At 50.8% G+C, this 23,114-nt stretch overlaps 10 protein-coding genes across 10 annotated transcripts; 5 read left to right on the top strand and 5 right to left on the bottom strand.

Annotated features, from left to right (window-relative positions):
• Window positions 1-43: 43 nt before the first annotated feature.
• On the bottom strand, window positions 44-217 carry BDQ94DRAFT_152904 (uncharacterized protein; the record flags this gene model as incomplete). The annotated part of the gene is made up of 1 exon (XM_026768062.1): window positions 44-217. The coding sequence occupies one exon, from the start codon at window positions 215-217 to the stop codon at window positions 44-46; it is 174 nt and encodes a 57-aa protein (XP_026620988.1).
• Window position 218: 1 nt separating this feature from the next.
• BDQ94DRAFT_184091 (IucC family-domain-containing protein) lies at window positions 219-2,318 on the bottom strand (the record flags this gene model as incomplete). Its single annotated transcript, XM_026774556.1, has 5 exons — window positions 219-269; window positions 359-824; window positions 895-1,583; window positions 1,641-1,741; window positions 1,790-2,318. The coding sequence occupies 5 exons, from the start codon at window positions 2,316-2,318 to the stop codon at window positions 219-221; spliced, it is 1,836 nt and encodes a 611-aa protein (XP_026620987.1).
• Window positions 2,319-4,993: 2,675 nt separating this feature from the next.
• On the bottom strand, window positions 4,994-6,646 carry BDQ94DRAFT_152903 (uncharacterized protein). Its single transcript, XM_026768061.1, has one exon. It carries the CDS (start codon window positions 6,533-6,535, stop codon window positions 5,219-5,221), a length of 1,317 nt encoding a protein of 438 aa, XP_026620986.1. The 5' UTR covers window positions 6,536-6,646; the 3' UTR covers window positions 4,994-5,218.
• A 319-nt stretch (window positions 6,647-6,965) lies between these two features.
• BDQ94DRAFT_152902 (acyltransferase family protein) lies at window positions 6,966-8,613 on the bottom strand. Its single transcript, XM_026768060.1, has one exon. The coding sequence runs from the start codon at window positions 8,505-8,507 to the stop codon at window positions 7,071-7,073; it is 1,437 nt and encodes a 478-aa protein (XP_026620985.1). The 5' UTR covers window positions 8,508-8,613; the 3' UTR covers window positions 6,966-7,070.
• Window positions 8,614-8,970: 357 nt separating this feature from the next.
• On the top strand, window positions 8,971-10,554 carry BDQ94DRAFT_152901 (glycosyltransferase family 32 protein). Its single transcript, XM_026768059.1, has one exon. The coding sequence runs from the start codon at window positions 9,082-9,084 to the stop codon at window positions 10,333-10,335; it is 1,254 nt and encodes a 417-aa protein (XP_026620984.1). The 5' UTR covers window positions 8,971-9,081; the 3' UTR covers window positions 10,336-10,554.
• Window positions 10,555-11,292: 738 nt separating this feature from the next.
• BDQ94DRAFT_184089 (amino acid permease/ SLC12A domain-containing protein) lies at window positions 11,293-13,253 on the top strand. Its single transcript, XM_026774555.1, has 4 exons — window positions 11,293-11,494; window positions 11,567-12,743; window positions 12,794-12,905; window positions 12,956-13,253. Exons 1-4 carry the CDS (start codon window positions 11,309-11,311, stop codon window positions 13,128-13,130), a joined length of 1,650 nt encoding a protein of 549 aa, XP_026620983.1. The 5' UTR covers window positions 11,293-11,308; the 3' UTR covers window positions 13,131-13,253.
• Window positions 13,254-13,861, bottom strand: BDQ94DRAFT_107374 (uncharacterized protein). The gene is made up of 2 exons (XM_026763489.1): window positions 13,655-13,861; window positions 13,254-13,591 (listed from the first exon to the last, which is right to left on the bottom strand). The coding sequence occupies exons 1-2, from the start codon at window positions 13,731-13,733 to the stop codon at window positions 13,356-13,358; spliced, it is 315 nt and encodes a 104-aa protein (XP_026620982.1). The 5' UTR covers window positions 13,734-13,861; the 3' UTR covers window positions 13,254-13,355.
• On the top strand, window positions 13,844-15,309 carry BDQ94DRAFT_184083 (oxidase ustYa family protein). Its single transcript, XM_026774554.1, has 2 exons — window positions 13,844-14,485; window positions 14,536-15,309. The coding sequence occupies exons 1-2, from the start codon at window positions 14,200-14,202 to the stop codon at window positions 15,210-15,212; spliced, it is 963 nt and encodes a 320-aa protein (XP_026620981.1). The 5' UTR covers window positions 13,844-14,199; the 3' UTR covers window positions 15,213-15,309.
• Window positions 15,310-15,727: 418 nt separating this feature from the next.
• BDQ94DRAFT_175112 (uncharacterized protein) lies at window positions 15,728-16,543 on the top strand (the record flags this gene model as incomplete). The annotated part of the gene is made up of 2 exons (XM_026772454.1): window positions 15,728-16,210; window positions 16,268-16,543. The coding sequence occupies 2 exons, from the start codon at window positions 15,728-15,730 to the stop codon at window positions 16,541-16,543; spliced, it is 759 nt and encodes a 252-aa protein (XP_026620980.1).
• Window positions 16,544-17,166: 623 nt separating this feature from the next.
• Window positions 17,167-21,982, top strand: BDQ94DRAFT_175111 (P-loop containing nucleoside triphosphate hydrolase protein; the record flags this gene model as incomplete). The annotated part of the gene is made up of 12 exons (XM_026772453.1): window positions 17,167-17,376; window positions 17,439-18,188; window positions 18,241-18,520; window positions 18,567-18,800; window positions 18,854-19,590; window positions 19,637-19,799; window positions 19,853-20,185; window positions 20,234-20,345; window positions 20,392-20,579; window positions 20,627-21,245; window positions 21,296-21,376; window positions 21,427-21,982. The coding sequence occupies 12 exons, from the start codon at window positions 17,167-17,169 to the stop codon at window positions 21,980-21,982; spliced, it is 4,263 nt and encodes a 1,420-aa protein (XP_026620979.1).
• Window positions 21,983-23,114: the final 1,132 nt, after the last annotated feature.

Here is a 23,114-nt window from a genome sequence, read left to right as displayed (position 1 = left end):
AATATAGAATACTACATTATTTGACTATAATATCAATCAATTGCTAGGTGGCTTGGGCGCATGAGTATTGCGAAAGCGGCGGTGGCGTCTCTTGTCCAATAGCCATTCGTATGGGTTGGATGCGGCGAAGTGGGGGTCCGAAGACCACTGCTGTTATCCTAGGCGCCTCATGGTTCTGCTTTGCTGACTGAAAATGAACTCGCCGTCGGAATGTCATCTTATGACTGCATATCCCGGAGGAGAACATTCGGCAGCTCTCTCTCATAATACTATTCACCATCAGCCGTTTAAACCTTGAAACCCATGCTTTTGGTAGAAAACGTAAATAAATAAGTAGAAAAGAAAAAGATAGACTCACATCGCGATAAATATTCCTTAGTCGCATCTCCATGAAACACTTAAACGCCATAGTCTTATTCGTAAAGGCCTCATGCACTGCCCTCCCATCTGGATCACCCAAAGGGTTCAGTACTCTCTCGAGCTCCTCGCGAACAATGGGCCATCCTCCATGGGATTCCAAGTCTAGCATATATAAGAGGTGGCCCACATGCATCTGAATCAGAGCATGGTAGACTTTGTGCCACACTTTATGTATGTCGTCGACGATTGCACTCGCGCCCGGGGGAATTGAACTGAGATCAATTCTGGTACGTGAAAATGTAGGGTAGTGTATTTTCATGCCACCAAAATCTCTAACAACAAACCCAGTAATCTCTTTTGAGGTAGTATTGACGCGGACGAGGACGTTTTGGGCGTGGCTTTCGAGGCCAATTCCGTGACGGACCAGGGGCGGCAGAAGCAAAGAGAATAATTTTGCCAGATATCTATTGAAGAAGGCTTCCGTTAGATCACCAAGCAAGCTAATCCGGGCTCAAGACGGGCTGAGGATAATACTTTCTAAGCCAAGCTTGCTTTTGCTTTAAGTCATCGAGACCAAACATGATCTCCATGTATGTCCGATCATCTTTGTACGGTTTCTGGAAGATTCCGGCAACCGGGATGATCGTCTCTCCAAGTTCTTCCGCTTGCTTTTCTGGGCTCTTCCGTATAATGCATGTCAAATGGCGTGCTTTATCAAAATCATCCTGGCCGCCTGTGATAGAAGCGGCATCTTCAAAAATCCATAAGTCTGGCGGCAGCAAATATTTCAGCGCTGTGCTGAGTGCTGGGCTTAAAGCAGCAGTCCATGGCGTAATGGTCCTTGGGCCAGATGTGATTTGACAATTCAAGGAGAGCTTCAGATGCAAAGGGGATCCCACATCAGGGAGAAATGAGATAGTGCGCATTGAAGTCTGTGCACGGCAGCATTTTCTAACAGATCCAAGCAGGCGTGCATCAGGGAAGTGCGGCAAGATACTTGGAAGCTGACGAGTGAAGCACGGTACTACTACTCTGTCTGATGACTCAGGGTTAGGGATGCCCAACGACTCCAAGAGAGGCTTCAGTAGTCTGGAGAATGGCCCGAAGGCTTTCATTTCTGATTGTGGTAGAGACATGAACGATAGTTCGGGTTCGAGCAGCTCAGGAATATCGTCAGGTGTGATGGGTTTCAGAGGCGGGTAAGCAAGACATGCCCGGTGTAGCTTGATAGCGTTAATACTACGGCGATTGTAATCGAGAAAGGTAGTAGGAAAGCTCACTGGATGCGTTGGATGTCCAAGCACAACTGACTGCTCCCAATCGTACAAAGAAGAGTTCAAATGTAGCGTCGGCTGTGTACTGGCTATCTCCAACCATTTCGCTATCTCGTCTCAGAATCGGGCTCCTAAAGCAGGAGCTGCTGGCTCACCTTGATTGTCTGCAGAATTCCGGACCTCCTTTACAAGTGTCTCTACGGCGGCACTTGGAAATTGTTCGGGTTGCCAGAGGCAGATGATGCGACAAATAGCACCTGGGTCTAGTTCTTCTGATATCTCCCCTGCACCTGCTTGGGTGAGCACTGGAGGAAGTAGATCATCTGCACGTACGAATCCAGTGATTCTGGCACCATTCTTCTCAACGTAGGCGGACCCTCGGAGACCACATTTGATCCAAGACTCTCCAACTCCGGCTGGGTCACGTATGCACAACACCAAGTTAGGACCTATAGATTCTTCAATGGTTGCGCTGGCCAGGCCTTCGTTCACTGCACTGGCCAGAACTCGTTTAGTAGTCTCAAATTGAGCCTGTCGACGATTGAGCAATGTATCGGTTTCATCGTCTGCTGCCTCGGTGATGCTGTGCTCCGGGACCTTGCGATCAATAAGGTTGCATGTGAGAGGTTCTCTCCATTCGGCACTTTGCATTGGACTAGGCCTTTCTCCTAGGTTCGCTAGCATATTGCTAATTCTCAGTAACACACCTTGACAACTGAAACAACCTTCCTGGGCTGGATGCAATTCAGACTATTAAGCGGTAGAAAGATATGTAGGTTAGAGAAGCTATATAGCTCTACATAAATGCAGCAATCTTACGTGGAACACATAGTAAATGATAGCCCGAACCGTAAACGAACCCCAGAAACGTTTCTCCCGACGACGCTGGAATGCAACATTGCTCGGAAGTGGATGACACCCTCCACCCGAAAATGGAAGACCGCGTATATATCCGGCTCAGATGCCAGTCAATAAGCTAATTGTCGATTTACTTTCGGTCGTAAAAGCGTGATAGGTTAGTGAGTGGAACATCACGGTATCATCAATCTTATTTACGTACACTAGACTACCGCCTGGTCAGACGTTTTCGGTGATGGTAGTGGTGATTTCATTGCAAGAGCTGCCCTTTCGCAACATGGATGAAGGGTAGTATAGAAACAAAATGCACCCTAACTTCAAAGCCACCTACGTAAGCAATTAAACTATTCCCTACCCTCTTCGCAGGTCAGGTAACAACAGTGGAAGTGGGAAAATACTGCATAGAAAAGACGAATCGCGCATGTAAGGCATGCGGATATACGGAGAAAACCATTTCTCAGAACATATTTTACCAATACGTATTATCTATCAGAAATTCTCTGCGTTTTGAATGACTCCAGAGTATATAGGTAGTGGTTGACCAGCTGCATTTCTTGCTTATGACTGTCAGGACTGTAGAAATTCTTTCTGTCCGATTGCGCGAAGGAATCAAGCTCTCACCTCCTTTGAAGATCTTCGAAACCCGGGGCGTCACATTATGGATTGCGCCAGCACTACGTTCAGCAGGAGTGTCCAGTGCAGCGCCGGATGAGCAGCTTAATATACTACAGGTAACATCGCCTCCAATCATGCTTAAGAAGGCTAAAAATATGGTGGCTGTTCTTTTTAAAACAGCTGCATGCCAAATATATATGTGTGTGATAAAAAAGGTATATAAGTATGTACTATCCGAAAAGCCACGGTATAATTTTTGGGGCATTTAAGGCGACCGTGATGGCAGATAATTCAGAGAAATCATTTTCAATGGAGTAACTTGTTACTAGTTGAGTCGAACATGGAAAAGAGAATTACTGGCAAAAGTAGAAACCAAGAACAACGAGGATATTTAGTGCAATATAGGCCAGTCAGTCTAGAAGTCCTAGATGTAAACAATATAGAATAAAGAATAAGTATATAATAAAGTTATCCATCTTCTATCTACTACTCAAATTACTTGATAGACTAAATATATCGATTCCTGAACAGCACGCCGAGGAAATAGATGTTTCGAGAGGCTTTCTTGTGGATAATGCGCAATGTACGTGCATGTGACAAGACGGAACCTTGAAATGTAGGGTCAAGGTATAGACTGTATAGTCTGCGGACAGTGAAAGCCATAATGAGGAATCCGAAGTGCTTTATTTCATAGCAATTAAATTTGACATGTCCATCACTCATTGAGAGTCAGCACCATCTCAAAATGGACTAATGATCAGTTACTTATGCTGAGACTGCTACTGCCCGAGCTACCCATACAACAGAATATATACTATCTGCACCAGTGTCCCAAATCTTTCTGCTCTGCATACATCTTGCATGCGCACGGAACAGGCCGCTATTGGTAGATGGAACAATGGCTCGGCCTTGAAGTTTTGTTGGACTAACGCTCAATAAGGTGACGTATTACATATCATTGGCTAATACATATATGTTCATAAGACGTGTTGGCAACGCCAGTGAGCATGCACTCCGTAGTGATAGGAGTGATACCTGATACATAGCATTTGAGCACCATATCGAGTGTGAATATCAGCTTTGCCACGAAATCAAGCATTCTGGGCGATGTAGTCTAAAACTTTGTCGAATATCAAGAAGAGCAGTATTGGCAAGACTAGTAGGAACTGAGGGCATTGAAAACTTACGGAATGCTGATAGAGATACTATAACTAACTTGTATGACGTGGACTGTGCTCTTGAGCAAATGTAGCAAAGTTTTCCCGCATCCAACCTATTCCAAACACGAGACAGATCATGTATATTGACTATTGAAGGCGTCTGATTCCGCCAAGACAGCATATCATGGTCACCCTAGCGCCAAGACTGCATTTAGTATTCGCTCAGACAGATGATCTCATCAAGCCAACAGCCAACAGTCAATCATGTCTTACAACAAGTCCTGTTGGACAATCACCCAATATTACAACTAAGCCATTGAGTGACAACCCGATCCAGACCACCCCGGAACCATCCCGGATACATTATGCCAAGGAACAATCCCAACCGTCTCTCCACGGCTAAACTTAGAACCCCGATAATAAAACCAAAAAGCGGGGTACCAAGCCACTGTCCAACAGACCCTGGCGCAAGGAACAAACCACTCCACATTCCTCGGGACAAGAAGCAAAGTAAGCCTCACATCACATGTGAAAGCTTCTCTTGCACTGAGCAATCAGACCACTTCTGTTAGCTAAAAGCACGTCTGACCACCTGACCTGCACGAGCTCCACGGCCCAAGACCAGGTTAGTGCTGACCAAGACAAGTCGATAAGCGGCCTGAGCGACGCTAATGTGTGCCTAATATGTATCCCGACGTATTGACCGGAGGGTTCGGAGATTGCCAAGTTAATTTAAGCTGTGGTTGCATTGGGGGTCTGAGCGGGGAAATCACGGGTCAATTCCACACATAGCTATTAACTAATCTAGATGTTACTCCGAGGGAAAGGAAGGAAAGGATAGGTATCGTACAACATCACATTCAACATAGTAATCATAAGAAATGCCATCGTAGCACATCACTCTACTCTACTCTACTCCCCTTCTATAATATAATCTGAGTAAGATGGGGATCAACACTTCCCCACCCCAGCCACCAAATCCCCCGCAACCACATCCACCCCGGCGGTATCCGCGTCCTCTACCCCAAACGCCAAGAACATCACATCATCAAGATACCCGTGATACTTCTGCCCAGCAGTCTTCCACCCGATCGATGTAACATACATCATCTCCGTCTGGTTCCCCTCATCCATCATCCCCCGGCCGTGAATCCACAACGGCATGTCCGAAATCCCGTAGACTTCAAACGGCGACCTCTGCCAAAACAGCATCACGTACGGGTCATAACTACTATGGAACTCCACGAACCGCTTATGCTGGAAGACCGTCAAAATGACAGTATTGTGGTCGTCTGGGTGGCAGTTCGGGTCTGCACGCATACACAACGTCACAGCCAGGGAGTTGGTGGCTTGGTGGATGGATTCGTGGTCGGGATCTTGCATCTGAGGTAGATATTTTTGGAGACAGGCTGCGTCTGCGCTTGCCGCTGCTGGGGCGAGGTCTGCGCCGACGGAACCGTCCAGGGTCAAGGCAGCGAAGGCTCTTGTGGGTGCCACGTCGTAGTGAGCGTAGGCGTTGCCGGCTCGGTCCCAGAAGAGGAACCAGTTCTTCTCGACGGCGAGGTAAGGGCCCGTTGCTGGGCGCTGCAGCTCCGTGGCACGACGGAAGCCATAGTCTGTGATGGTGTCGGAAGCAGGCCAGTCGACGAGGAGTCGGAAGTCAAGAATCCACTGGCCGAAGCAGGTCACGGCGGACTTGGAGCCGTAGATGGTGTATGGGGCGTCCGGGCCGTAGAAGACGCGGGCATCGTGAGGACCGATGCTGAGGGCGAAGAAAGCGAGGCTGCCAGAGCAGAGGGCGTTGTTGCCCTCGGTTGCGGCGATGGGGAGGATGAAGGGATAGTCGATGCAGCGGAGGGTGCGGCCCTTGTCTTGGAAGACGGCGTCGCAGACAAGTTCGACGAACCAGGCGCTATCCTTCTCACGACGACCGGGCTCGTGAAGCTGCGCGGTGATGATCCAGGTGTTGGGTTTGGTGGGGTGCGGGATGATGCTGGGGTTGATGCCGCGGCGGGAGCGGAAGTCGATGCGGAAGTATCGGCCGTCCGGGGTCGAGTTGGATGCTATCTCATGGTGGGTGTTGGCGATGATTTGGCTGACGGTGAGGTCGGGGAGGGTTTTGCGGTCAGAGGTGGTGGCGGTTTCCAGGCCCAGGTCGAGATCTGGGTGGGTGTCGACGTGGATGGCACGATAGAGATAGTAGAAGGTGCTGAGGGTGAGGATGAGGAGGGCGACTAGAGGTGCGAAGCGAAGTATTCGGGAGACCATGATTGTGAAAGGGAGGGGAGGGGTGTTGGTTGAGGGACCATCGCGCCCGCCGTTAATGTCTGCATCGGAGACAGCGATATCGCGATTAATTAGGGTTGCATCCGAGCCAGGCCCTCCAGCGTACAGCAGCGAGACAGGGAAAAGACGGCATCCCCCGCCTGTAAGTGGCGTGCCGATCCGGACGTATTGCTGTTTTCACTCGGGATTCAGCATGTGATGAGCAAGCAACACGGTCAGATAGGATGCGCTAGTTCCAGCCGTCTAGAAGCCACTGGATGCCGGCCAGTGCTCGGGTTGGAACTATTGACTTTTAGTGGCGAGCCGGACTGTGTCTCTCGTCCCGAAGCGGCAACCCCACCGGTATCTCCCTGTCGCTTGGACCTCTCAGGGACCAACGAATCCACTCCAGGACTCCCAGCACAGGAAAGGGAAAGATAATCTAAAGTGAGCTTACGGTGCACTAGTGGGAAAAGTGTCTACACCAACGGAAGAAGCAAAACTGAGACATTCATTTCGGAGATGCCTGGCAACTGCATCATCTACGCGTCGTGACCTGTCGATACAGCCACTGAGCCAATCGCACACTCGGCTCATCAATCAATTTGGTTACGATCTCCGCCAACCAAAGAGTCATCGGCAGCAGAATCAAGTGAGTAGCCAGAAAGCTGACTTCCAACCCCAGAGGCCCCGTGCGGGGGAGCGGGAAGCGATCGATCCACCCGGGACAATTTGTGGCATGCGAATCGCGCACCCAACCCACCGCCGCATACAGCCGATCCCCGAGCACCCACAACACCGGTCCATGCACTAGATAGAAGGCGAAGGATATCCGCCCCAGATACTGGTTGAAGCGAAGCTCGAAAAATCTCTTCAGCCAGCCGATCCGCCCGATCGCCGTCACTATGAAGGTGGACGCCCAGAACAGATAAAACCACTTGTAGTCAAACACCGCTTGGGGCTTCAGGAAGGACAGGTAGTACCAGCCCGGGGAATCACGCAACGCCTGCAGATCCCACGTGCGAGACGGCACGCCGCCCAGGTAGATGCTGACGACAAAAAGGAAGTAGATGATTCCCTCCTGGAACGGCCCCAGCATCAGGAAAATGTCCGGAAGGTTGTCGCGTGCTGCAAGCAGATCCAGGTCGCAGAGCAGCATACCCGAGATGAACAGCGCCCCGAACCAGCCATCGGCAATGTAGAGAAAGTAGAAGATCAGCCCGGCCTCACCGGCCAGACGCATGTTCCGGCGAAGGCGGGAAAACGCCAGTAAGGCCGTATAGACAATGATGGATCCGCGGAATTCAACGGGAATGGACCACGAGTGGAAGTTGTAGGTGAACCATGGCTCACCACCCCCGCGGAAAATGAAACTGAAGTTCTTGAACTCGATATACCAGTTCCACACTTCTTCACCGTAGGTGCCCTTCAATTCCGGCGTCGCGCGGATGTGGAAGAGGTGAAGGAAGGTGAGATAGATGAACGTGGTGGCGATAACGGGGAGGTGAAGACGCAGCCATCGCCGGAATAGCGCAGAGGACAGATTGTCGCCCAGCTGGAGATATTCACCCGCCTGGATCAGCGCCAGCGGTTTGGCGGATAGCACGTAGCCCGATAGCACGAAAAACACACTGACCGCAAAGTGTCCGCCGGAGAAGAAAGTGCGAATTCCGGGGAATGCGACCAGGAAGTGTTGCTTCTCGTAACCATACGCATTCTCAAAGATCCGCTCAGCGCCCATGCCATCGTGTGCCCATAATTCATGATGCCCCCAATACACCAGGAAGGCTGCAAACCCGCGCAGCCCGTCTAGGTAGGCTGTCCGCCGGGCTTTCCCCGACGACGAAGTGCTGCTCCCACCCCAGCACAGGAAGGACGGCAGGAGCACACTGAGCCATCGGGCTTTGCTCCGGAGGTCCACTGAGAGGGGCAGAATGGACTTTTCACGATCTGGTGAGAGGGTGCGGACGGGCATGGTGGTAGACAAGTCGGGCAAAACGCGTCGTCAAGACGGAGTCTCGCTGGCTGAAGATGAGGGGCGATATTTGAGGGAAAGACTGGTGACACTCAGAATAACCAAAATTCCGAGTTTAGGTGTCCGATCGACAGACTGCAGAGCAGTAGTCAGCTCAGCGTGTCTTGGCCCAGAAGCACATGCATCGGACTCATTTCCCATCCGGACAGAGCTAGCAGCCCAAGACCCGAGGTAGTCTCCAGCAACCCCGGGCTATGGCAAATGCGATCGACATGGTAGCGATATGTCTCGACCCAATCGCTCGACAGGCACACCGAGCGGGCTCCTCTCAGCCGGGCCCTCGCGAAGCTAAGAGCATTAGTGTCACGCAGGTGGGTGGAGCCCGTAATATAGCTTCGAGGTGAAATGCCCTGAATTGCCCTGGTCAGGTCCGAATGGCGCTGATTTTTGGCCGCGCGTTGCGGGGAGAGCTGATCTGGTCAGACCGGCTCGCTCTGGCTCATAAACATTCTGGCCCTCAGCAGTGTGTGTTTTCTTCGCTCGTCCGCCGAACCCCTCGTCTCTCTTCCCCCTCATGGGTCAGTTGGGCCAGTCCGTCACAATGCAGTTGAAGACTCCCATACCTGCTATACCTTCCATGCCTGCCATGCCCGCCATGTCCGGGGTCTGTCTTCCACGACAGGTTCGCCGGGTGGTGCCGCTCTTCCTGGCTGTCTTCTGTCTAGTTTTCTATCTCTCACTTACAGGCACCTTCGCCGAGTTTCACGGAGGCCTCGCACGCCAGAGCAAGTGCAGGCTCTTCCCCCGCAAGATATGGCAGTCATGGAAGGTCAATCCCTTCGAATTCGAAGAGCGTGATCTGAACGTGGCCCGTACCTGGACCTCCATTAACCCAGGCTACCGCTACGAGGTGCTGACCGATCAAAATGACCTACATTATGTCGAGACAAACTTCGGGCCTGACGGCCTCAATCGTCCAGACATTGTCGAGACTTACCGCTCCCTGACCGCGAAGATCATCAAGGCCGATCTGCTCCGGTACCTCGTGATGTATGTGGACGGTGGAGTATACGCCGATATTGACGTTGAAGCGCTGCGGCCGCTAGAACGCTTCATACCCGAACGCTTCAACGAAGCGGACATGGACCTGATAATTGGGGTCGAGATTGACGAACCCGACTTCAATGACCATGCCATCCTGGGCCCTAAGTCACAATCCTTCTGTCAATGGACCTTTATCAGCAAGCCACGCCAGCCAGTCATGATGCGGCTGGTGGACCGCATTCTCGAATGGCTGCACGATCACTCCGTCAAGCAGGGAAAGCCCATCTCCGATCTCGAGCTTGACTTCGACGATATCATTAGTGGGACCGGCCCCTCCGCCTTTACGGAAGCTGTACTGGCTGAGATGAGCGCCCGCACTGGCCAGGAAGTGACCTGGAAGACGTTTCACGACATCCCCGAGTCAAAGTTAGTGGGTGGTATCCTAGTGCTCACAGTGGAGGCCTTTGCTGCAGGCCAGGGTCATTCGGACTCGGGTAACCACAATGCGCGATCGGCGCTGGTCAAGCACCACTACCACGCGTCGGGGTGGCCCAACACCCACCCGCGCTTCAAACACCCTCTCTACGGCGAAGTTGAACAATGCAACTGGAATAAGCAATGTGTGGCGGACTGGGATGCCAACACGGCGGCGTTCGCGGCCCTGTCACCGGAGGAGCAGGAGCAGCAGATCGCCATGAAGCAGGCTGCTGATGCCGCCGAGGCTGAGATGGCCGTGGAAGATCTGGCGGGGGATGATGGAGATCTCGGGCTCGCCATCGAGTGAGCAAAGAAAGCATGGGGAATAATTAGATGACTACGATCGATCTTGGAATGTCCGGGACGTGACAAGCCCCTCTGGAGTAACGGTTGTTCGGGTGGTCGGAAGGGTATTTGATGTTCATTGACTTATGGCGTATGATGTATAATGGCTTAGAATTGATGCTACACAAAAGACCGAGCTTGTCTGTTATTGCTAATAAAACTCATTGCTCGTAATGTTGACTCCCATCATTCTGGATCCTGGTGTAGGTTATTTTTAGCACCCTGCATGGCTTGGCGATTACAGGCAACCCTCGTGCTTATCCTGACAATTGTGACAGAAAGTTGTGACGAGTTACACGGAAGCCTACTTGTTTCACCACTCCGTTATACAAACTCCGACACCCTGTGAGATTGGGGTCATTAGCATTTCATATGAATCCCTGCGACATTGGAGAGGCTTGGCTCTGACAATTCTTATCTAGAGGTGGCAAAGCCATTTGCGCGACCGCAGTCGGATACAATGGCTCATTCTGGGTTGAAATTAGCAATTGCTTTTCCGATTACGCAGCTTCCTGAAGTTTCTGACTGCGTGCAGGATCTGCTAGTCGGAAAAAGAAAACGTGCATGCCGCCAAGACTGAAGATATAGTGTGATGGGGCGACGGGAATCCCGATAGTTAACATTTAGTATTGCTTGTTAGTCATAGTGGCTGACACCATATCCACATAGAGCCAAAAACACCATAGTGGAGGACAAGAGACGACAGAATCACAGAATCAACTATCAACCATCGGTGAGGGTTATGAGTGATAGGAAAAATCCCATGCGGCGCCGGAATGTCGCCATCGCCGAGTGCGCTTTATCGACCCAATCACACCCACTCAAACTGATGCGGTATCGCCAGCATAAAGTGATCGCCATTTCCCCCACCATTCAGCTTATCTTGAATTGTTTGCTTTTCTCCATCGCATCGGCCTCAATTTTGAGAACCCACCATGGATGATATCCATAACACCCAAAAAGACCCAGATGTCTTCATCTCGCACACCCTCGAACCAGGCCCTGCGCTCCCCAAAGTCGGAGACCGAACACCGCGTATCGTCCACGATGAAGAGGCCCAGAATCTACGCAGGGGGTTGCAGGCGCGCCATACCCAGATGATAGCCATCGCGGGCGCCATTGTACGTCAATTCCCAGCTTTACAATTTGAAATGTTCATATTTGTACGACGTACTGAATAAATATCCCACCAGGGAACCGGCCTCTTCCTTGGTCTAGGCAGCTCGATCCAAACCGGTGGCCCGCTCGGCGCTCTACTCGGTTATCTACTGATCGGCCTGGTGGTCTGCGCGGTGCAAATCGCCCTAGGCGAAGTGTCAGCCCTGATGCCCGTGACCGGCTCTTTTGTCCGACACGTCGAGCTGCTCGTCGATCCGGCTCTCGGGTTCGCAATAGGCTGGAACGTCGTCTACGGTTGCTTCATGTCCGTGCCCAGCGAGATCTCCGCAGCTGTCGTCCTAATCCAGTACTGGAACGACACCCTCAATCCCGCTATCTGGGTGACGATCCTGATCGTCATCTCGGCAATCGTCTCGTTCCTCTTCATCCGAGTCTACGGAGAAGTTGAGTTCGTCTTCGCCATCCTCAAGATCCTCCTCATCATCGGCATCATCCTCATGGGCTTGGTGATCGACCTCGGCGGCGTCAAGGGTACTCCGCGCCTCGGATTCCATTACTGGAAAGACCCCGGCCCGTTCGTGGAATACATCGCCTCGGGCCCGTGGGGCCGATTCCTCGGTTTCTGGGCCGTCACGACAAACGCAGTTTATTCCTTCTCCGGGGTGGAAAGTCTAACCATAGCGGCAGCGGAAATGGCGAATCCAAGACAGAATATCCCCCGCGCGTGTAAACGCGTCTTTGCGCGCGTTACCATCTTCTACTTTTTGGCTGTGCTGATCGTGGGGATGATAGTCCCTAGTAACGATCCCCGACTGGGAAATGAATCCGGCACGGCAGCGCAGAGTCCGTTCGTCATTGCTGCTTCCGATGCGGGGATCAAAGTAGTGCCTTCTATTATCAATGCCGTGGTGTTGACGTCTGCGTGGTCAGCGTCAAATCAGAGTATTCTGGCTGGAACGCGCACGTTGTATGGTCTTGCGCTGAAGGGTCACGCACCGGCGATGTTTCTGCGCACGACGAGGCACGGTGTGCCGTATGCTTGTGCGGTGGCGCAGATTACTGTGTCCGCGTTGGCGTACCTTACGTGTCAGAATGAGGCATATACGGTTTTCAATTGGTTGTTGGATTTGACGGCGGCGGGGGTGTTGATTTCGTGGGGGACGATTGCGTTGAATCATATTAGGCTGATGAGAGGGTTCAGGGCGCAGGGACTGGATACGGCGGAGATGCCGTGGCATCATTGGTGGTCTGGTGAGTTATTTGAATATTCTACAGGCATTAATTGTGGCTGATGAAAGCAGTGTATACATCCTGGTTTGCTCTGGTGATGTGTGTGGTTGTTTTGTTCACGGGCGGGTTCACGGTGTTTACTCATGGCAATTGGGATGCTTCGAGCTTCGTGTCGTCGTATCTGTGAGTCGGATTCTGTGTCGATAGATGATGTTGTACTAACTGAGTGGTAGGGACATTCCGCTCGTACTGGCTTTCTATCTGGGCTATAAGTTCTACCGCAAGACAGAAATGGTATCGAGTTATGAGATGCCGCTGGAGCAGGCTCTGCTCGAGTGTCGCAATGACCCGGATAATGTACCCATTCAGAGGAGCAAGTGGTCGAGGTGGAACATTTTGTGGGGATGATAGACCTTGGGATGAAGCACATTCTTGTAGGTAGGTCAGGTTATCATCCCACAAAACTACATCGATAGACTGACACATGTACCGCACTCAGAGGAAAGTGATATAGACGATCACTGTATGACATATCATCTGATAGATTACGCAAGAGGTAACGCCAATTCTGATTGACAAATAAGACCATGTGCTCTGGCACAGCAGCATGCCTCGCAGCGTAATTTCTTCGGTTTACTCGCTGTCAGCTGCAATGTATGCATACAATGCAGTGGCCTTGTCATCACGTTTCCTGTCCAGCTCCGAGTCGGCCGCAATGTATGCGTATAGCGCCGTGGCCTCGTCATCGCGCTTCTCTTTGTCATCAAGCTCGGTGTCGGCGACTATATAGCCATACAGCGCCGTGGCCTCATTGCCTGCTCTTTCCCGAAGAGCATGAAAGTCCTCTGACCTGACGCGAAGGGTCACTGCTGCTAGTTTGTCAGTTACATGGACACCACATCGATTCTAAGTTTGATTCGGGGCTTGCATACGCTTGGCTGTCGGGGCAGAGGTGGCCATATGGCTCAGCAACAGTCCGTAGGTGGCCGAGAGGAGGATAGAATACTGCATCGTGGGCTGTATACGCTTCACGGAGGTCGTGGGAGTGTCTAGAGTAGGACAAAAGATGGTCTAGCAAAGCAGAAGGGCAGGAAGAAGGAACCTATTTATGTGAGGCCTCGGGCATCGGCCACTCTGTTCGCACCACCCCTACACAGTCGCCCGTGATCAGGCGGGGTGAAACAGCTACACAACCAAAGTGTGCGATCCTTTCGTGTCAGTGCGACTGTGACGGCAGCAAGCATCTGCGCCTGGTTCAAACAGGAAAGCAGGTGTCAACGCCATGCTGGATGGCATGTGCGGTGGCGACAGTTCACAAGCACTAATGCGTACTTGGCAGACATTCGATGCATCCTAAACTTACCAGGGATGTTGCGCAGTTCAGCTGACCATATTGCGCGGAGCGAGGATATTTGATCTCCTTGAACCGAACACTGCCTATTCTTTTCCAGATCATCTTGCTCAAGTCTGACAGACAATGGTGAAGATGAAGCCGGCCGTATCTCCATCATACGAACCTCTAGGAACCAGAGACAACGACGATGTTGCCTACAGCATCTCCGGAGATACACAAAGCGAGGAGGATGTATCTCTCTTGAAACAAGCACCCCGGCCGTCTGAACACTTCAGTAGACGACAGAAATTGCTCCTCTGGCTCAATGCTACTGTTTTCGCACTGTCGCTGTTTCTTTTCGTCATTACTGTCTGCATTTTCCGGAGCACTGGTGACGCAAACCATCTCCTACGAAAAACCTCCGAGTACTGTGAGTGTGACTGACGACGAGCGTCTTCTCAGTTTGCTGACCAGTTGCAGCTCCTGTGTTCGATCACCTTGAGATACCCCTCATCAGCCAGAAGATGAATGCAACACTGTTGGAGCCAGACCCCCTCCCCATCTATCGCCAACCCCCTAGCCCCGAGGTCGACGCAGCCTGGAATCGACTGGCGAACATCAACCCCATTGCCATCAGTCGCGATGACGTGGTCAAGCTGGGCAGGGATCCTGAGCAGGCAGCCAAATGGCCCGAAAGCTTTGGCTTTGGGTCTGAAGCATACATTGGACGACTCGATGTCTTCCACCAGATCCATTGTCTGGATTGGCTGCGGCGCGAAGCATACTTTGACCACTACTATGGCAAGAAGTGGCCGCCGGGAACCCCGCCCTCTGACATGCATCAGACGCATATCTCCCACTGCACCTACCTGCTGCTCCAGAACCTGATGTGCAACGCTAATGTCGACATCTATACCCATTATTGGGCGGATGCGCAGCTGAACGCTTTCCCCGATTTTAGCGTGAATCACAAATGTCGTGATTTTGACACCATTTTGCGCTGGCAGGAGGAGAACTCGGTGGATGTGGATGAATTTGCAGCCATTAGAAAACCCCCCGAAGCAGAGGCTCGGGTCATGTCGCATCGATTCAAGGAGCTGTTTGGTTGGTACAAGTCCAATCCGGATGATGGCTCGGACAGTGGAGTTATTGGATAATCAAGGCTAGTGTGTTCGAGTACTTGGATGGTAGCATCATGTTGATGATCGGCTGCTTACCCGGGGAAGGGCTGAGAGCGGGGTTAGACTGTGGATGGCGTGTGAGTTGTCAAGCGTTGGTGCTAAGCATGCTTGATCATCCATCCCTGCAGGCGCCACCAAGCAGTTGATAAGACACTATGTAGATATTGATTGGTCAATCACAACACGGAAATGTTATGGCGATGCAAGCCCCCTTGTATGCATCCCAGTTTTCTAAGCTGGCATGTTAGTATCAATTGGTCCTTCTCTGGGTGTTACAATGTGCGCTCCCACAAAATTGATCATGCGATGTAACCGCACCATGCACGAGACCACCTGTGAAGCTTAGCCGAGGCCATCAACATACGGGTGAGGTCTAATGCATGGGAGACTGTCGTCCACTGCATCTTACTTGGTATGTCAGTCTCAGCAGTTTTTGTTGTGAGATGATTCTCCGTCGCTCTCCCTAACAATTGAAGGTGGAAAGACCCAACATGCCCACACAGACACGCTTCCTCTATAGCATACTTGCAACACTTATCTTTCTCCTCTTCTCAACCATCGGTATTATATTCAGTTCTACTGGCAGCTTAGTCAGTCTCTCGCAGAAGTTCCAAATCCATGTCTGCCCAAGCGAGTCCTCTCGCCGTACACCTCCAATCACTCGAAAGTTCCAGTCATTGACTCCATTACTGGGAACGCAGGCCAGTGCCGCTCTACCTCATGATACAGACCGCTCATGGGAATCTCTCCTCCTCCCTCAGAATGGTGGTATCCTGAAGGTCCGGACAGACAACAACACCATCACCGACTACGGCATCTCCATGTTCCACCAGCTTCATTGTCTAACCGTCCTTCGGGGGCTGATTTTCCCTGAATCTTCTCAGCATCACGGTGCTTCGACCTCGCCGTCCCATTCAGGTGATGACCACGAGGATGCAGTGCACTGGGCTCATTGCTTCGATTATATTGCCCAGGTGAGTCAAGTGCTCCTTTTGGGCTGGTATAGGTTCGAGGGTTCTGATGATAAAAAGGCCATTATCTGTGCAGCAGATGATACTATTGAGCCACCTCATCCAGCGATTAATAAGGATGGGAACCGGATCCTCGTTATCGATGGGATTGGATATACGCATCAGTGCAGGGACCCGGAGCCGTTATGGAGGGCTATTCGAGACAGTGGGAGCAATCCAGTTGACCTTTCTCTAGTGGAGGATACTGTTGAGAATAGTGAGTTTCCTCTGAATGAGGAAACTACCTGTCAGGGTGATTGTTTGATGCCGGAGCCGTACCAAGCTGAACGAAACTAGTGGTTGGGATTTGGATAGAGCATAGCTGGACGCTGTCAAAAGACATGCTATAATAAAGCAACAGAGCAGCTGAACTCTCGTACATCGCAATCTATGGTCCTTTGCCTTGTATATTGCAGAGTAACAAGGCAGCCATAGCATCGATGAAATGCACTGCAATTAAGATGCGTTGCTGGAAGCACCTCTCGGCTTCACCCAAATTGGGAATCCCGAAGAAAACAAGCCAGGAAAGTTTTGTTTTGTAGGCAAATTCCGATCGCAGTTCTGCATCGAGATAAGACTCGGAAGTTGTCAGAATCGTAGCAAGAACTAAAAGCTTACTACATTCAAGCTCATCTGGTGGACGAACGTTAACAACAAAACGCCAGCATAGCAGAGAACAAAGGGAGCGCTTCAGGCCGCCTCCAGGCTGCCATGCGCTGACGCACCAGACCGGGGTCCCTGGTCAGTCACGAGCCATCACAAGCTCAATCTTATCGCGCCTCTTGTCCTCCTATTTCTTCTCCACAAGTGTCTCATCACCATGCATTTCTCCTTCCTCTCGCTACCTCAGAGATCGCGTGGTTGACATACTTTCATCTACATCATCTACCATTTCTGTATGCTTCCCTCCTCACTCCATCATGGCGGGTAGCTGCTCCTCCGCCGCGGATGACTCGTTCGGACCCGTCGTCGCGTGTCCAGCAACATTTGACTTCACTCTGCTCTTCGAGCAAAGTATCCTCTCCATTGGCCCATCCGCTATATTTCTCCTCCTGGTTCCGTGGCGAATCTGGTCGCTCTACCCAGAGAATGTCAAAACCGTTGCAAACAGCGCCCATTGGCAGAAACTGGTCAGTGGGGCCCCTATACTTTTCCATGAGACTTTGCTAGTAGCCGGACTGACCAAGTAAAGGCCGTCGCAGTTTGCCTTGTCGCTCTACAGATCGCCTCAGTGGTCGAATGGGCGCGCCATGACCTAGTCCGGACTGCCATTCCTGCTGTCGCCTTGTCGCTGGTGGATGCTCTCTCGATAGCTATCCTATCGACTGTCGAGCACGATCGCTCAGTACGCCCATCGTCGCTATTGAGCATATATCTCCTCTTGTCAACCCTCTTCGACACTGTGCAAGTGCGCACATTGTTTATCCGACATTACCCATCTACTTTGGGGGCCCTTTCTGCAGCAACTGTTGCACTGAAGCTCCTTCTACTGGCTCTGGAAACCCGAAATAAACGCAGCTATCTGAAAGAACCACTTCGTGCCATACCACCCGAGTCTACCAGTGGAGTAATTGCTCGCACTGTTTTCTGGTGGCTGAACCGTCTATTTGTTAGCGGTTTCCGGAAGCTGTTGACACTCGAGGATCTATTTCCGACGGACAAAGACCTGAGCTCGGGAGGCCTGAGGCGAAAGATCGGAAGGGCCTGGAAAAAGTATCAGTCCAGCCAAACACGTAGCCTAATTTTTGCGACCTTCATCAGTCTGCGTTGGGCAGTACTTCGTACTATTTTCCCAAGGCTCTGCCTCATCGGATTCAGCTATGCTCAGACATTCTTCATCCAGCGTGCCATGGAACATCTACATATGCCAGATACGCAGCTAACCAGAAACGAGGGTTACGGATTGATTGGGGCCGCGGCGCTCATTTATGGCGGGATTGCAGTATGCAGACGTATCACTTACTGAACTTCTCAGACAGAGCTGACAGAATTAGATATCAACGGTGCATTACAAACATCAATTATTTCGTATGATCACGATGTTCCGCGGCGCAACTGTTGCCTTGATCTATGACCACACTATGATTCTTCCAGATGGAACCCGCGATGAAACGGCTGCGGTTACGCTAATGAGTACTGACATCGACATGATCGCGCGGTCTCTGGAGCAGGCGAGCGAGCTGTGGGCCCGCGTGGTGGAGATCGCTATCGGTATCTGGCTGCTAGAGCGGCAACTCGCTGCTGTTTGTGTAGCCCCAATTCTGGTGATTCTGGGTAGGTCTTCCTTCACCTAACCTATTTCTTTACTAAATCACCATAGTGTGCACATCAATCCAAATGTATATGGCTACGTTTATGCCTGCCAGGCAGAAAGTCTGGGTTGGTGCAATCCAACGGAGAGTCAGCATAATCTCCACGGCGCTAAAATCGATGAAGAGTGTCAAGATGCTCGGTCTATCTGAAGTGCTGGCCAACTCTCTTCAGAAGCAACGAGAGCGTGAACTAGACTTATCCAGGGACTTTCGATGGCTGATCGTGTGGCTGAACGTGGTTGGTAAGTATGCCACTCTATGCCGGTGTCAAACCAAGTGACCTGACAGTATAAAGCGAGTTTGCCTCAGATGTGTGCCTCTCTCGTCACGTTTGCGGCTTTCGTTATTCGCGCAAAAATTGATCATTCGGAGACACTGTCGACCGTACAAGCGTTTACATCCCTTGCAATCATTAGCCTTATCACGAGCCCTGCGCTACAGTTACTGGCATCCATCCCGGCGATAACTGCCGCTTTGGGTGCTTTCGATCGCATTCACAAATTCCTCACTTCACCCATGGATTACTCACCAACTGAGGAGGATCATGGCACTGATCCAGATACCTTTACTGGAAATGGATCGGCGGTAGAATTAAAAGTATTGGCGCCGAAGGCGTCCGACCATGTTGCTCTTACCATGACGGATGCATATATCCGTCCAGCCACGGGGTCCGCGTTTTCTCTTGAGGGCATCGATCTAGCCATCAAGACGGGTACAGTAACAATGATTACTGGCCCGGTCGGATCTGGGAAGTCGACTCTGTTAAAAGCGGCCGTAGGGGAGATACCATGTGAACAAGGAACTGTTACACGAACGCGGCCAGACGCGGCTTACTGCAGTCAAGTTCCCTGGCTCCAGAACACCTCTATCCGCAACAACATCTGTGGATATTCTGAGATAGATTATACCTGGTATAATGAGGTACTGAGGACATGTGCATTACAAGAGGACATCTCTCGAATGCCGGGGGGTGATCAGTCCGTGGTCGGTAGCGGGGCTCTCAAGCTAAGTGGGGGACAGAAGCAGCGTCTGGTATGTCACCGCAGTCGTCAATGTCACGTTACTAACATTATTGTAGGCACTGGCTCGGGCTATCTACTCTAGAAAAGTACTTCTCGTGCTGGACGATGCGTTAAGTGCCGTTGACAACAAGACCGCACGGTATGTCGCAGAGGCTTTATTTGGCGATAACGGAGTATGCAGGCGAATAGGTATGGCTGTAATGATGGCAACTCATTTGGGTCAGTATAGTCCGATGAAAAGTTTTTGCAGCCATAACTGAAACTTCATTTAGATCAGCATCTCCGCTTCGCAGATAACATTGTCATATTAGATTCTAATGGGCAGATCGAAAAGCAAGGCCCCATGCGGAGCTTAGGCTTCGCCTCGCATGCATATCCTGACACTACGGACGCTATTCCAGAGACCCCAACTGCCCTCACTAACAGCGGAGAGGATTCATCCACAAAGAAAGTTGAAACCCTTACTGTCGATGACATAGCCGATATATCCCGTCGTATGGGGGATACTGCAGTCTACACCTATTACCTGAAGGCTATCGGATGGCGCCACACGCTGGTTGCCTGCACAATTATTATTGTGCACACATTCTCCTCTGTATTCCCTCGTAAGTACAATTCTGAGCGGCCTTTCGACTAGGCTAATGAGTTTGTAGAGATATGGTTGGAGTTATTTACGGATGACCATGGAAATAAGGCCGCCCAGTTCATTGGTGTCTACGTCCTACTTGCCGTAGCTGCGTCAGGATCACAAGGGCTAATGATATGGTAGGCTTTTGACATGCCTTGTATGCTAGGCTAACCGTCGAGTCAGGCAAATCATGATCAAGATTGTCATCACGTCAGGATTGGGACTACACAAAATCCTTGTGCAAACCGTAATAAATGCACCGATGCATTTCTTCGCCGAGGTTGATTCTGGTGTCATCCTCAACAGGTTCAGCCAGGACATGACCCTTGTCGACGCTGTACTGCCCACAATGGCTTTTGGCACAGTCCTGAGTAGGTTCACCAGATACTACTACGACCAAACACTAATTCATTCGCAGGTATTGCACAGTGCTTCGCTCAAGTTGCCTTGATTTCGCTGGGCTCTAGCTATATGGCACTGACAATCATCCCATGCTTACTGGTATTATACTGCGCGCAGAAAGTCTATTTGCGGACCTCCAGACAGCTCCGGTTCCTCGATCTGGAAGCCAAAAGCCCATTGTATACAATGTTCGTAGAGACTCTTGACGGAATTTCTACAATTCGCGGCCTTGGATGGCAACGATCATTTGTAGCAGAGTGCTTGCGCCGGCTTGACGCTTCTCAAAAACCATACTACCTTCTATATTGTATCCAGCGATGGCTCAATGTTGTTCTCGATCTTCTTGTTGCTTGCTTGGCTGTCATACTAATTGCCCTGGCAACATCTCTACGGAGCTCGACCGATCCGGGGAAGCTGGGAGTCTCCTTGACTGCAATCATGGCGTTCAGCCAGACCCTTCAGGAAGTTGTGACTAGCTGGACTGGCCTGGAAACATCCCTTGGCGCAATAGCACGGACAAGATCTTTTGAGATGAAAACACCCGCTGAGCATCAACCCCCGAAACCAGTGATCCCTTCATCGACTTGGCCAGTTGACGGAAAGATTGAGATCACCTCTCTTTCTGCCTCATATGAGTGAGTACCCTCCGGCCAACGATAGAAGCATTTACTAATTGACTCAACAGTGGCGTCACGCGTGCGTTAGACGATGTAAATTTGACCATACATCCTGGAGAGAAAGTGGTTGTATGTGGACGGACTGGCAGGTGAGTACCGAAAACGTACGATTTATACCTTCCACTGACCTTGAACCAAGCGGGAAGAGCACACTGGTCTCGGCCCTTCTCCGGCTCCTTGAATCCCAAAGCGGCACGATTACAATTGACTGGATAGACATCTCCACCATTCCACTAGATGTGCTTCGAACCCATATCATCGCTATTCCCCAGGACACTTTCCTACTTCCTGGATCTATCCGCTTCAACCTGGACCCGACTAGTCGCTCTACAGACACGATTTTGATCTCAGCATTAGAGAAGACTAACCTGCTTTCTCTGACCACATCTCGTGGTGGACTGGATGCGGAATTGACATCGACCTCCTTATCCCAAGGCGAGCAAAGACTGTTTGCATTAGCAGTCGCCCTGGTGCGGAAATGGAATCGCGACTATGATGGTTGCAATTGTGGCGGCATATTGATTCTCGACGAAGCAACAAGTGGGACGGATGCTGTCACTGACGCGCTGATGCAGAAGGTTATCGACGATGTGTTTGGTCGATATACGGTTCTCCATGTATCGCACCGGCCTGATATGGTGAAGGATGCAGACCGGGTAATTGAGATGGAAAATGGTCGTGTAGTGAGGGGCTAGGCTCTATGCTCATGGCAGGGAGTGTTTGTTGTTCTTCGTCCGGAGGTTACTGCAATATACATCCAGTGATGATTGATCTAGAAGTGGACACCTAAGGGGCCAAGTGTCTGACTACATTATGGCCACTCCTCCAACGTAACAAACCTTATCCAGCCACCCGAGTCACAGGGAGTCTATATCTTGCGCCGCAAGAAAGCGCGCCATTCCGACGCGGCAGATACCTGATCCGTGCAGTCGCCTGTTCCGCCCAGCGTGGACCCACCAGTGAGGCTCATGAGGGCGAGGAAAGTAGGAACATACTTCCACGGATGCTCGGATTAAGTCGGATCCGAGTCAGCCAGCGGAGCAGAGGAGGAATAGAAAGTAGTTGTTACATATTTGTTGGGTACATAATTGGGGTTAATGGCAGTTGCGACCGTGGGAGGGGACAAGGTTGCTGCAGCAGAATGATAAATGAGTAGGAAACATTGCAGATTATGCACAGAGGAATCTCAGCAACATATAATAGTATCTTTGACTGCTGTATATTGTTGTGGTGTTTGCACATGTGCTGTGCTTACCTGCTGTATTATTCTTCCTCCTGTGGTGTATATATTACCCCGCTAATCTGGTTGCGGGCAAGTTGCGATGCCCTGATTGGGCCTATTTGGTATCGCATGGTACGGTCAATACGTCTGATCAACCGATATGTACATGCAGGGAGTGGTAGGACTTCGCGAAGTCATCTTCAAGAGTGTCAATTTGCTTGAGCCTCTCTGAGATATCTCATCGGATCTGTTCTACTCACTAGCTACATCAAGGGGGTGTGCCGAAGTCGCGCATTTAGCATGACTTTGATGGTAGAGGTCACCAATAGAAATATATATTTCAAGCTTCATGTTATCATCGTACTGGATTTAGGTTGAAAGCGGCATCATCGAGAATCAGTCAGTATATGGTAAACGGTTTGACCTAAGCTAATCATTAAATAATAAATGAGCCAACCCAATATTCTCTTGTTCATTGTGATTACGAAGGAGACTAATACTGAGGTTGTCGTGAGGTTACTACTGGCGGGAACTTGCTTTGGCATCAGCGGAAACAACGACACCGACTCGGGAAGTTATACTTCTATCACATTCATATAGCTCTA

Source organism: Aspergillus welwitschiae, assembly GCF_003344945.1.
Source record: "Aspergillus welwitschiae strain CBS 139.54b unplaced genomic scaffold BDQ94scaffold_50, whole genome shotgun sequence".
Classification (NCBI taxonomy): domain Eukaryota; kingdom Fungi; phylum Ascomycota; class Eurotiomycetes; order Eurotiales; family Aspergillaceae; genus Aspergillus; species Aspergillus welwitschiae.
This window is presented reverse-complemented; position numbering and strand designations above follow the sequence as displayed.

Excerpts from the sequence above, each read along its gene's own strand:
- BDQ94DRAFT_184083 (XM_026774554.1), top strand. The coding sequence starts at position 14,200 with ATGGTGAAGATGAAGCCGGCCGTATCTCCATCATACGAACCTCTAGGA. Across the intron at positions 14,486-14,535 it reads ACGAAAAACCTCCGAGTACT|CTCCTGTGTTCGATCACCTT; the intron begins GTGAGTGTGACT and ends GACCAGTTGCAG.
- BDQ94DRAFT_184089 (XM_026774555.1), top strand. The coding sequence starts at position 11,309 with ATGGATGATATCCATAACACCCAAAAAGACCCAGATGTCTTCATCTCG. Across the intron at positions 12,744-12,793 it reads GTGGCATCATTGGTGGTCTG|TGTATACATCCTGGTTTGCT; the intron begins GTGAGTTATTTG and ends TGATGAAAGCAG. Across the intron at positions 12,906-12,955 it reads AGCTTCGTGTCGTCGTATCT|GGACATTCCGCTCGTACTGG; the intron begins GTGAGTCGGATT and ends ACTGAGTGGTAG.
- BDQ94DRAFT_107374 (XM_026763489.1), bottom strand. The coding sequence starts at position 13,733 with ATGCAGTATTCTATCCTCCTCTCGGCCACCTACGGACTGTTGCTGAGC. Across the intron at positions 13,592-13,654 it reads CTCTGCCCCGACAGCCAAGC|CAGTGACCCTTCGCGTCAGG; the intron begins GTATGCAAGCCC and ends ACAAACTAGCAG.
- BDQ94DRAFT_152902 (XM_026768060.1), bottom strand. The coding sequence starts at position 8,507 with ATGCCCGTCCGCACCCTCTCACCAGATCGTGAAAAGTCCATTCTGCCC.
- BDQ94DRAFT_152901 (XM_026768059.1), top strand. The coding sequence starts at position 9,082 with ATGGGTCAGTTGGGCCAGTCCGTCACAATGCAGTTGAAGACTCCCATA.
- BDQ94DRAFT_152903 (XM_026768061.1), bottom strand. The coding sequence starts at position 6,535 with ATGGTCTCCCGAATACTTCGCTTCGCACCTCTAGTCGCCCTCCTCATC.